This window comes from Schistocerca gregaria, chromosome 7 (genome assembly GCF_023897955.1).
Source record: "Schistocerca gregaria isolate iqSchGreg1 chromosome 7, iqSchGreg1.2, whole genome shotgun sequence".
Taxonomy (NCBI): domain Eukaryota; kingdom Metazoa; phylum Arthropoda; class Insecta; order Orthoptera; family Acrididae; genus Schistocerca; species Schistocerca gregaria.
In genome coordinates, this window is record NC_064926.1 from 284,216,793 (window position 1) to 284,230,527 (window position 13,735).

The 13,735-nt window shown below is 38.3% G+C and overlaps 1 protein-coding gene across 1 annotated transcript in view; it reads right to left on the reverse strand.

Moving 5' to 3' along the window:
- Positions 1-7,344: 7,344 nt before the first annotated feature.
- The window catches only part of LOC126282116 (D-threo-3-hydroxyaspartate dehydratase-like), a 118,546-nt gene continuing 112,155 nt past the window's right edge, over positions 7,345-13,735 (reverse strand). The window contains exon 7 of the mRNA XM_049981583.1: positions 7,345-7,543. Within this exon, the coding sequence (XP_049837540.1) occupies positions 7,454-7,543 (90 nt within the window). The 3' untranslated portion in view covers positions 7,345-7,453. The remainder of the gene's footprint in view (positions 7,544-13,735) is intronic.

The following is a 13,735-nucleotide window of genomic DNA, read 5'->3' on the forward strand; positions in this document are numbered from 1 at the left end:
GGTTGATGTTGTTAGGTCCGTTATTTCACTCAATGGATTCCCTGGCTTTATGAAACCAGATGCCTTGAAAATACATGTTCTCATCGACATTGCAGAAATTTCACGCCGTGACTATCACCTAGCACACAGATTGTTTTGTTTCACACTTTTTGTAACCGGAGGATTTAAGGTTCTTATTCTCACGTGACTAGTGTTGTTTTTTTGCAGCATGTATTCTAAATGTTTTCAGTTTGCAGTTTCGCTGGAGATACGTTTTTTAACGTAGTTTCCTTTGTTGCATTGAAGTCTGAGGTAGTGTAGGTGTGTGCACTTATTTTCGGAGTTTTTAGAATGTCTCCTGACGCAGTATTTTCCCTGTTTTGTTGAAGGAGACACACAAAGATAGAGACAAGGGGACTCTTTCCCCCTCACTTTACTTCAGTCCATAGTATTGTGGACCTTCATCAACACTTGTTCTTTCAGATGACATCCTCCTCCACTATTCTATCCTGACAACCACCCAAGTTGCAGCCTGTATTTTGCCTTTCACAGCTCACTGCTATGCTTTCGGTAGGTATGAGATCTTTTTGGAACAGTATTCCTGCAGCATCTGTGATAGTCCATACCTCTTGTTGCTATTGTCCATCTCTCCTCTTTCTTACAGATGCATATATTTCACAACCCACTGTAAACTGCATGGATGAGGGTACTTTGTTTAATTTCAGATACTTCCTGTATTGTTTGTTTCACTTGTAGAGCAAAGGAAACGTGACTGTCTGTATACCTCAGTAGCCAGACTATCTCTCTCGTGATGTTACCCTGCAGAGTCCAAGTGAACAAAATTATCTTTCTTCCAAAAAATCAGGTTTAAGTTCCCTTAGTATTCTATTACGCTATTCTACAGGCTATGCTATTATTTCCTAGAAGTGTGTTTGAATTTATTTGATAACTGCTGTCATGCCTACTTCACAAGTACTCCAAATTCTACTCTGGTACTCTAGAATTGGTGCCACTAGCAGCTTGAATGTGGTTTCCTTTACAAATAAACGACATTATATTACTGTCTGGAAAGAATCAATGTGGGGGTAAGAACCATTCATTGTGAACTAAACTGAAAAATACATGTTATAAAGTAAAAAGTTTATACCATCCTCGTGAAAAGCCTTGTTTTTATAAGTGTAATATTTTTCTCAATACTCTTTTGCTCCAGGAGATCATGAAGTACAGCTAGAAAAGGGGAAAGAATTATACAAGTCCATTGAGTGGGAGGGGGGGGGGGGGGGGGACTGGAGTGGGAGCAGAGAAGGGGATAGAGGCTGGTGGAGGACAAGAACTAATGGAGGTTGAGGACAAGGAGATTATGGGAAGAAAGGAAATAGTGCAGGGAGATTTCACATCTACACAATTGAAAAAAAGCTGGTGGTTGTAGTTGGAAGAATCCAGATGGTACTCACTGTGAAGCATGTTCAGCAGCTGGGTAGTCCAGCTGTCTCTTGGCTAAATTTTGGCAGAAGCCATTCATAAGAACAGCCACCTTGTTAGTGGGCACATTCTCAGAGAATGCCCACAGTGGATGTAGCTAAGTTGGTACACCACATGGATGCTTTCATTGGTGCCTCTGCGCTTAATGGGTTAGTGGATGCCTGTGACAGGACAGGAGTGGGTGGTAATGGGAGGATGTGTGGGACTGGTCTTGTATCTATGCCTGTTACAACAATATGACCCAAGGGGCAAGGGACAACAAGGATATTGTGTAGAGAGTATGTGTGGTGGAATACCACTCCTAGACAGCTGGGGAATATCCAATTGGAATGGGCATCTGCTGTCAAAATGAAGATATTGTTGGTGACTGGTGCATATGATGGAGCCATCTGTGAGGTGGGCACTGACACTGAGGATGGTAGTTTCCTGGGCTGAGGAGGAAGAGATGAGACAAATAAGAAATAAGGTGTTAACTTTCTGGATTAACCCTGTGGCACATAGCGTCCACTACAGTGGACAGCTGTTAATGGTCACTTCTTTGACATTTACAATCAGTCCTGAGGCTGCAAATGTGCACAGTTCACTGCAGTGGGCACTCCCTACTGGTGTTGAGTCCTGCATGCATTTTCAGCCTCATAACTGATTGAAAATGCCAGAGAATTGACCATTACTAGTTGTCCACTGCAGTGAAATTCATGCACCACAGGGTTAATATGATAATGTGGTTTAGACTACCTCTTGATGTGCTCTAAAGTGAGAAATATTCTCTCCACCCCTTCGACAGTGGTATTCTGCTGCCCACCCAACTTATGCAATATCCTTGTTTGTCTATATACTGCGTATGCTTCCAATTTCTTGCCCCACAGCTCGTATACTCGTGAGAGATGTAGCTGCAAGACCTTCCCCACACACTCTCCCACTATCATCTACTCCAGTCATGTCATGGCATCTTCTAGCTAATCATAGGCTAGACTGTGAAAGCAGCCATGTGGCCTACCAACTTAGGCAGCATTGTGCCAGGGCCTGATCACTACGAAGCTGTCTGTCCTCATGAATGGCCACCACCAAACTGTGTATCAGAGACAGCTGGAATACCCAGTTGCTGAACTTGCCGTCCAACATGCTGTGCTTGAATGCAACTGCTCCACAGCCTGTGCCATCTGGATTCTTCCCACCAATACCAGCTCTTCTGAACTACATCCATTATTCCTGCAACCTCCCTGACCATAGCTTTCACTAGTCTTTGTGCTCCTCCTGCCTCTGTCCCCTTCTCTACTCCCCCTCAAGCCCCCACACTATTCCCCCAGTGCACACAGTTCTTTCCAATTTTCTGCTTTAAACCCCCCCCCCCCCCCCCCCCCACAGCACATCCTGCACTTGTTAGCCCACCATCCAATCCCTATTATGTTCCCTCTACATTCCCACAGGCAGCACTATAGCATTTTCTGCTACTCCTATCCTGCTAACCCCCCCCCCCCCCCCCACACACACACATACTTGCTTTTTGTGTATCCTCAGAATTCAAGACCTACCCCATCTGAGAGAACTGCTAACTGCAGCTGATCCTTAGTGCCTGGAGTGGGCAATGGTGTATGTGTGTGTGTGTGTTTACATCTGAAGAAGGATAACATATTTAACAGTCTCCTCCCAATGTGCCCGTCTGCCAACCAGTGCCTCCTCTATGTGGTCAGGAGCATTTTATCTAATTTCATATTGTTGACCTAATAAGTTCATTTTGTCCTTGACTAATGTATTCATATATTTGAAGATAATCTTATCAACTGATTCTGATGGATCTCTCTCTTGCCTCAAGAGTGTGATTTTCCAGAAAGCTTGTATTTTCGCCCATAATGAACAATTCACAGCAGTTTACTAAGTTCATTGGATTAGATTTAAGATTATCTTGTGTCTTCCACAGAGATTGCTTGATTAATGGTGCGTCTGCCCATCAAATTATTCATTCGTGCTCCTGAAAGGAACATAATTCGAGTCAGACCTGAAGGCACACTCAGCTTACTGTTTATGACAACTGCTCACGAGAAGCAGGAAATCTGGGTTCAAGTTATAATCTGGCACAAATTTTCATTAATCATGACATGTTCATTACACTGGAGACTGGCATTTTCTGTGTGCATTTCTCTGATATAATACAGTACAATGCCTTTTCATTTCATCTTCATTCGTTTCATCCATTTCATGTCAGTGAAATTAATTTGTTTGGTAAATATTCTGTGTGGCATGGTAATTCATGATCATCTTCTGTAATCAGTCCTCTGGTTGTTCTATTCTGGAGTAGTCAACCACTTGTGTTAGTTCAGAAGTAATAACAGGAAACATCAGTGACAGTGAAAGGTTGAGACAAGCCTGTCTCCCTATCCAACACCTCCTCTATCCATCTCACATTGCCCCCCCCCCCCCGCCCCCTTTCAGTCCCCTCTGTCATGCTAATCTGCACACATGACCCCTGCACAACAGGTCAATAGAGCAGACCAATACTATGCATACAAAACTTGTGTTGTGCAGGGCAGACTACATGTTAGGGATATTAAAGGCTTTTCATCCCCCAGCCCCCAATGTACAAACTGCCCTGCAAAGCAGATCAATAAGGTAGAAAAATACTATGCCAATACAAATTGCCTATAGTGCAGGGCAGCCTACATGTTGGAATCTGGGAAAAAAGTTTCACGCCCCTGAAATGTAGGCTGCCCTGCAAAGCAGCTCGTTAAGGCAGGATGTGATACTTTTCCTACAGGAATGTCTATGCAGCAGGGGCTGGAAAAAACATTTTTTCCACTTCTGTTGGAGCTAGGTGGTTATAAATCCCACAGTGCTGAGTCTTGTGAGACCTGCTGCTTCTGTGACAAATTTGGATGAAATTGGTCGAGGGGTGTGGAAGAAGATCCCGGACATATGTATGAGGCCTGTCTAAAAAGTATCCGACCTTTGACCAGAAAAAATATTTTGAATCCCCTTTAAAGTAGGCCCCTTATGCTTCCACACACTTAGCTCACCGATCCTTCCACTGCTGGAAACACCTGTGGAAGTCTTCTTTTGGAACGGTGTTCAGCTTGTCATCGTGTTCCACATTATCTCTTCTCTACACTCAAAATGGGATCCTTCCAGTGGCGTCTTCAGTTTTGTAAACAACCAGAAGTCACAAGGAATCATGTCTGGAGAGTAGGGAGATTGGCGAATGGCTTTAATTCCATGTTTGGCCAAGAAATTTTGGATCAAGTGGGATGAATGTGCAGGGACGTTGTCGTGATGGAGTTGCCAGTTTTTCGTCATCCACATGTCAGGTCTTTTGCGCCAAACTGTGTCACAGAGGCCCCGGAGTACATTTTGATAGTACTTCTTTGTCACTGTTCGACCTTCCAGTGTGTATTCGTGATACACAATTCCACGGACATCAAAGAAGACAGTCAGCATCACCCTGATTTTGCTTCGCACCTGCCACACTTTCTTCGACCTTGGAGACTTGGGATCCTTCCATTGCGATGACCGTCTTTTTGTTTCTGGGTTGTACCCGTACACCCATGTCTCATCTCCAGTTATCATTGTGTTGAGAAACCCAGGATCAATGTTGGTGGTGTCCAGAAGGTCCTGTGCAATGTCAAAATCAAGGTCTTTTCGTACCGGTGACAACTTGGGCACAAATTTCACAGCCACTCAGTGCATGTTCAAATCATCACACAAAATTGAATGTGCAGAATCTTTACTCACTCCAATCTTTTGGGCAACCTCCTGAATGGTCAAAAAATGATCTGCCATCACCAAATTTTGCACCCTCTCAACAGCAGCTGCACTCCGAGCAGTTTGGTGCCTGCCAAAATGCTGGTCACTCTCTGCTGATGTGCAGCCACTTTTGAATCTGTTGAATCACTACTTAATTTGTGTTACACCCATCGCATCTTCTCCAAACACTTGCTGAATCTTACGAACTGTTTTGCTTTGAGAATCACCAAGCTTTTGAAAAAATTTGATGCAGTATCTTTCCTCAACACTTTTAGTCATCTTGAGAGAATTGGTAATCCGACCAACAGGAAGTGACTGACATGTTGGAAAGTCTTGACAAAATTCACGCATGTGCATAAAGGTATCTTCCTTTACTGTGTGCAGTGGCGCCATGCTATTGTCTCTATTTTGTGTGGGGAAAATCAAAGGTCGGGTACCTTTTAGACAGACCTCGTACATAGATATACATAAAAATGCAAATGTTCATTTGTTCAAAATCTTGAATCTCCCAAAGTTTCCACCAATTTCTTTGAAATTTTGACATGACATTGCATGCAAATGCATGTGTTTTTAATAATCTATTTTTAATAAATATATTATATAAATAAATATGTAATACACAAAGAGAAAATAATGTCAAAAATCTCAAAAAGTGCTTGACTGGTCCACTTCTAATTTTTACAAGGTACTCTAATAAATATGTGGACGAATATACACAGTGAAACATTGTTAGCAAAAATCTCAAATAGTTATTTATCTATTTGCTTCACATTTTAAATGTTACTCTATTAAACATTCAAATGAACATAGACTGTATATATTATCAAACAACAATGCACAGGTTTTCTGTTAAAACTGACTGTGAAGAAGAAAATACTCTACTGCAAAAACAAGGCCTTTTGTTTCAGCCAGTTTTAACTGCAACTATCTCCTTTCCCCCCCCCCCCCCCCATCTCATTATTTCCCTTCGCTATCTGTCCATCTACTCCTCCCTTCTCCGTTCTCCTTATCACACTTACCTCAATAGGAGGCTGGTTCTTACCACCACAGTATTTCTTTCCACCTCATAACTAATATGTGTACCAAATTTTATTGAAATCATTCCAGGGGCTTAGATTGAGCTTTTTACCCACAACTTTGCCCACATATGTATATGTCAAACATATTTCACATATACTTAGCATATTTCACTAGTATCTGTACACTTATTTCACACGTACCTTTGGCGAACCTTTCCCTACAATTTCATATTCATGCAGCTCAATGTTTATGAAGTTGCATCTCCTGAATTAAGGGCCGTACAATGATATATTTGTACATGTACATTCTGCAACATATGTGGATATTGTCTGAAAAATATGTTGCTAATAGAATTAGTAGTAAAGAAGTAATAAATTATGAAAAATTAGTTTTTCACCCATTTTGGTATTTGATATCATACCTCCTGAACTGTGTTGTAAATGATATATTTCTGTTGGCATATTCAGCGGCATATGTGGATATCGGCTGCATAAAGTGTTGTGAATAGAGTTAGCAGCAACGAAGTAATGAATTTAAATGTCTTGCATGATGCAGCAGTTTTTCACGCATCTCATTGTTGATGACATAATATCTCCTGTACGGTGAATTGTACAATGATATAATTTTGATGGTACATCCAGTGGTATATATAAATACTGTCTGCAAAATGTGTTGTGAATACAGGTTGCAGTAAAGAAGTAATAAACTAAAAGTCATGCTTCAGTTTTACTGCATGAAAAGCAAAAATTTTGGAAGTGATAATCTTTCCTCTTTTCATCATTGTGTGGGGACGGTCAGTGAGAAAAAGTTTCATAAAGATTTGAAATTATGTGTAAAATTCGTCGCAAGTCACTAAGAGTTCTCATTGTTGAATACTGGATGACTAAAGTATGGGTATTTGCATGTCTTGGGCTGTACTCGTTTTACACCCCCACTTCTTTGATAGGCTTTTAACTTTCAGATTTTCCCTATAAACAAAACACTTCTACAGTGGTATAATAGATGAAAAAATATTCTTAGTTGGCTGTTTATTCTAGCAATATCCATATTATCTCAGCTGGACATGTGTACTTTGTTACTTGAGTTGTTTTTGACTGTGAAATATCAGAGTCATGCTCTAATTAGATAAAAAATATTTTATTCTGAGCATTTTTGCTTGATTTGGTATAATTAACAACAGGCACAAAATACTTTACAGAAGCTCTTTAACTAACAATACTAAAAATCATATTCAGGGCTACCATCCTCTAATAGGTTTCCATTCCTCTTCGACAAGACCATCTTTGTGAATGTAATAAACAGGATATTGAGCTGCTGTAGCACACACCTAAAAATGAGAAAAGTTGCTTCAGCCTCACATATGCATCCACACAAAAAACAAAAATTATAATGCCTATTTTGAAATATGTGTTAATCTTTGTTTATAAATCACATCATCTAATCAAACTTAAGGGACAGCAAAGTTTCTTACTGCTGACTGACTAGTATGCAACATTTGTAGAATGTTGATACTAATCTGTGAGTAGCATACTTAAATTATGCTGTATTAGAAACTAGGTTAGATGTACTTTTCATTCTATAAGTCCATAGTGAGGAGATCCTCAAAGATGTCCCACATGTCAGAAATCACCACACACTCCTCAAAGACTAGGCCTTAGAGGACTGTTCCAACTAGCTGAATGCCGCTTACAAGGTAGCACAAAAAACGATCTTTGACTATAGGACGTTATCAGCATCTCTCGCCAGTCCCTCCAGCCATAGCCTGTAGATGAAATGTGTTGCTGCCACTGCTTCTTTATACAAGCTGCTGCTTATTTGGCTTGACAAGGCCGAATGGGCCCTGTTCCAGACCTCACTACCCCAAAAAAATCTGAGGGGCCACTGAGAACTGAACCTGGGTCCTTCCATGCCAAAAGACAGCGACACTAAGAATTCAACATTGGAGGCAATTGTGTCAGAAAACAAGAATACAAAACATATATTTCCAAAGAAAAAAAAGATATAGTAATGTAATTTTCACAGATCACAAGTGAAATGGTCCTCATGAATGTTAAATACATCAAAAAATTCTAAAACATAATTTAATTTAAGAGATAACAACAAACTTGTCACAAAACATATAATGTGCAGTACACTGAGATGCAGATGATAATTCGTAGGCTGCTGTAGTCACACGTGATCAAAGAGGAAATCAGTTCATGACACTAATTTATATTGATCACATTACTGCACTGAAGATTACAGGAGTCAGATTTTACATAATACACACAAATTATTTGATATTATTAACACTTTGCCGATGGGTGACACCACAGTGGTGTTGTGCGTGAAATAGCGGTCAACAGCTGTCAATGCCACATTGGTGTTGTGTTCATAGTATTGCACAGTGGCTGGTGACAGCACTTTAGTATCTTCTTCATTCTGTTGGTGTTTTGTTTAGGTAACAATAAGTTACACACGTCAAACAGTTTTTTGTTTTTATAAGTACTTGTGAAGTTTTATCATGGCATACAAAAGAGATGATACGATTGTTTATGATGAATGCACAGACGTCTTGTCTGATGTTCTGGATGACTGGGAAGAAGGCATTGAATATAAAAAAAAAAAAATGAAAAGTGAAGCAGAATCATTGGAAGATAGTGAAATATGTCCAAGAAGAGTACAGCAAATGCTACGGTTGCCAACTGATTCAGATGGATCAGATGAAGAAGACGGATTATGATTTACTGAGGACCAATAATAAATTTGAAGTATCTCCGGATCCACAGATATTTCCCAAAGATACACAGAGTGTTGTGGAAATTGTAGAATTATATATTGGGAACAATCTATTTGAATATATTAGCAACGAAACCAACACGTATTACAATCAAAATTGCAATAGAAAGAAACTCGATTAAAAAAATGCCAAATTTGTCGACATTACAGGACCCAAACTTAGAAAATGGTTTGGGCTTGCTACCCTTATGGGAATTGTAAAAAAAGAAAGTGAGGACTGATGATTGCTGGTCAGCGAATCCATTGGTAGACACGCCGATATTTCAAAAAACGATGTCCTGCAACCGATTCAGACAAATATTATATTTTTTACATTTTTCCGACAACAACAATAAACTGGATAAACCTGACCGGCTTTTCAAAGTGCAATTCGTAACTGATTATTTTTCCAAAAAGTATAAAGAAACATTTAATCTAAGACAAAATATCTCAATTGATGAAGGAATATCGTGGCGTGGACAGTTAAATTTTGAAGTTTACAATCCATTGAAAATTACGAAATATGGCAAACTCATTCAGATGCTGTGTGATTCAAGTATGGCATACATTTCCCAATTCAAGATATATTTTTGCACTGGAAACCTTTAGCAAAAACAGTGATGGAACTATTGACACCTTCCTATGGAAAGTGGCATTGTTTCTACATGGATAACTATTATAACAGCGTAGAACTTGCAGAGAAGTCGAGTTCGTGGAGCTATATAGCAAAATAGAGGATTCCTGGAAAAATTAAAGCACACAAAAGTCAATGTGTTTGAAGCTTGTCATCAACGGAAAGGTGACAAGCAGCTGGCAACAAGCCAAGTAATCCAAGTTAATGCTGCCGGTGCCAAGCGAATAAATTTGCACGAGATGTGTGGACAGCAAAGTGTTCATATAGTATTATATACATGTTGGTTCTACTAACAAATTTATCAATATAGTAGAAATAACTGACCACCAATAAACCCTTTAGGCTCCCCTTAATAAATATACTGGGAAGCAGCAGTTGGTATTCGTAGTTCCTTTAAAAGAACTCTGCAGAAAAATCTTGAGTTCACACCACAAATAATTCATGTTACAAGCTTTTTGGAGTCTGGAAACAGTAGCTTGTCTAGATGAGTTAGCCCAAAAAATAATTCCGTGTGACGTTATGAAATGAAATTAAGGGAAGTATGCTATCTTTTTTACTTTCATATCAAGTATTCCTGACATCATCTATATTCCAAACAAATAGGCACTTAAACAGTTTTGTGTCTGGAGTCTGGAAACAGTAGCTTGTCTAGATGAGTTAGCCCAAAAAATAATTCCGTGTGACGTTATGAAATGAAATTAAGGGAAGTATGCTATCTTTTTTACTTTCATATCAAGTATTCCTGACATCATCTATATTCCAAACAAATAGGCACTTAAACAGTTTTGTGATATTCTCATCCCAACTAAATGTGTTATCAGACTGTAATACTAGAAATTTAACACTGACAATCTCTCCTACTGTTTCTCATCATATAAACAAAATAAAATAAATAAAATTTTAGGTATATACTGCAGTAAAAGTTCTGAAACTGTAATATTAATGTTAAGGACTGAAGTATGCAACAGTTTACTCTTGGATAAAATTGGTAGGAACCAAAATTTTCCCCCTAAATGTCAGAATGTTTAATGTAACACATTGGTAAGGGGAGCTTAAATGATATAATTACTGTCTACAGTGAAATAGCAGTGGTGAAAATGTAAAATGGGATTGACTGAATAAGAAACCTTAAAGAAAAAAATGCCATTCTGCTTAAAGAAGGAATTGCAGAAAATATTAGGAACAGAATGGTTAGCACAGTGACCTCAGTAATGAAATTAAAGACTAATTTTGCAATAATTTGTAGTGTTCACTGACTCAGAGTGATTTGATTTATTATTGGTCCTGTAGATCATCAATTTGTACAGCGAAGCACATCATGATATAGGACAAGTTGAAAAATTATGTTAAGATGGTATATGACGGGAGATGACAGTAGTGGCACATAACTCACATAGCAGAATGCGTATAGGATATATAGACAAAATATTAAAAAAAAAAAGTTGTGTGTGATGAGAGATGACGGTGGTGCATACTGCACATAGCACAATACATATAAGAGATACAGGTAACAAACAATAATTAAATTATCTTACTAAGTAGAAATATCTACAAGTGAATATACAGCTTATTACAAGTAATTAAAATATTGTGGTACATAGTTCACATAGCAGAATACATATATGAGATACAGACAGAATAAGATAAGATACAATAATTAAATTATCTTACTAAGTAGAAACATCTACAACTGAATAAACAGCTTATTGCAAGTAATTAAAATTTTGTTTCAAGAAATTCATGTACAGAATAGAAACAGTGATTTAACAAAGGCCCAGTCAGAGCCATACTTGGGCGAGCCTGTGACCCCTGGCAGAAGTTTCAAGCTGCTTCCCACACCTCTGTAAAACTATCTTTGTGCAGCCCCCCCCCCCCCTCTTATTCAGATTTGGCAAATGGTTTAATTGTGTAAGCAGGTTTAGTAAAAAATGAAGCATTACTGAAAAGTATTATTTGAATCAGCAATATTGAGGATCAATACTGCATGCAACAAATTAAATGTATCATTGTAGTAAAGACATTAGAAGTTTTACAAATTTAAAAAAAATGGTAGAAAAACAAAATACATATCTTACTGTTAATATAGCTGTCAGCTCATGCTGTATGAATGCTTTATTTGAAAGTTAGTGTGCTAGTAAAGGGAGTTTTTTACAAAGTAAATTTGTGTCCATTCTTTCTTAATTGTTATGAGTAATTATTTAAACAATGTACTCAACTTATTTCCATCTTTTAAACCACTGGACAGATTGTGATAAGATGTAAAAACTGATATTTTAACTTTAATGTTCCAGATTTGCTATGAAAAAGAGCAGTTATCAAAATTAAACCCATTTCTTTGCGTTGTCCAATGAAGTTCACTGAAGAAAAGTACATTCCATTATCAAGTGATGAAATAGTCATTCACTGTGGAACAATGAATTTCGGTAGCAGATACATTTACCACAAAACTATTGTTATACTTCATTGCAGGAAAAAAATTCCAAACAATTAAAATAATTTCAAAGTACCAACTTGACTGATAGAAATGACTATAATTACTTTTTAATATATACTGAAAGTATGTGCAGTTCTTTTTTTATGCTTTTCTCAGAATCTGACAGTGGAAAAGTACATTATTGGAACAACTGCTAAGAGCATAAAAGACTTTTTTAAGATTCTCTTAGTTAGATTTTTTAATCCATTTTTTTTTCAAAAGACACTACCTGCATAGAACTGCAACAGGTGCCACAGAGACAAAAAGGTAAGTTATGTCTTTGTTGTAATCCTGACTTAACAGTATCCATGCAAGGCAATGGGAATTTTAATAGTGAAATGATCAAATACAATTTATTATGGGTGATTATATGCTCAGCCAACAAAACGTTAGTCACTCCTTTAAAACAGCATAGCAATGCTGTAGATTTTATTCATGTTGGTGTGTAAAATGTATGAGTCTGGTGACATACCATCTGACTTTCCAAAAAATATTATCCATACAATTCCAAAGACTGCAAGATCTGACAAGTGCAATAATTACCATATAATCAGTTTAACAACTCATGCATCCAAGACAGAAGAATGGAAAAGAAAACTGACAATATGTTAGATAACAATCAGTTTGGGTTTAGAAAAGGGAAAGGAACGAGAGAGGCAATTCTGACGTTGTGGTTGATAATGGAAGCAAGACTAAAGAAAAATCAAGACATGGTCATAGGGTTTTCTGAATGGAAAAAGCCTTTAACAGTGTAAAATGGTGCAAATGTCCAAAATTCTGAGAAAAATAGGGGTAAGCTATAGGGAGATATGGGTAATAATAATAATAATAATAATAATAATAATAATAATAATAATAATAATAATAATAATAATAATGAGAGTATGGCATTGGTGACCGGGAGACCCCTCATGGGGCGGTTCAGCTGCCGCTCCTCAAGTTCTTTAACGCCACTGTGGTGACTCGCGAGTGAATAAGGGTGAAATGATGATGAAAGACACACAACACCCAGTCATCTCAAGGGAGAGGAAATCCCTGACCCCGCCGCGAATCAAACCAGGGACCCCATGCGCAGGGTACAAGAGCCAAGAGGGAATAAGAGTGGACGACCAACAATGATGTTCTTGGATTAAAAAGGGTGGAAGTCAGGGATGTAGTCTTTTGACCCTAGTGTTCAATCTGTACATTGAAGAACCAATGACAGAAATAAAAGGCTCAGGAGTGGAATAAAAATTCAAGGTAAACGTAAATGTCATGTGACAAGGTCTCCTGTAGGGTAGACCATTCGCCAGGTGCAAGTCTTTTGATTTGACGTCACTTCGGTGACTTGCACATCGATAAGGATGAAATGATGATGATGATTAGGACAACACAACACCCAGTCCCTGAGCGGAGAAAATCTCCGACCCAGCTGGGAAACAAACCCAGGCCCTTAAGATTGACATTCTGTCACGCTGACCACTCAGCTGCTGAGAGCAGACAAATTCAAGGTGAAAGGATGTTAATTATATGATTCACTGATGACATTGCTATCCTGAGTGAAAGTGAAGAAGAATCTGCTGAACACAATGAACAATCTAATGAGTACTGAATATGGATTGAGAGTAAATAAAAAAAAACAAAAGTAATGAGATGCAACAGAAATGAGAACAGCG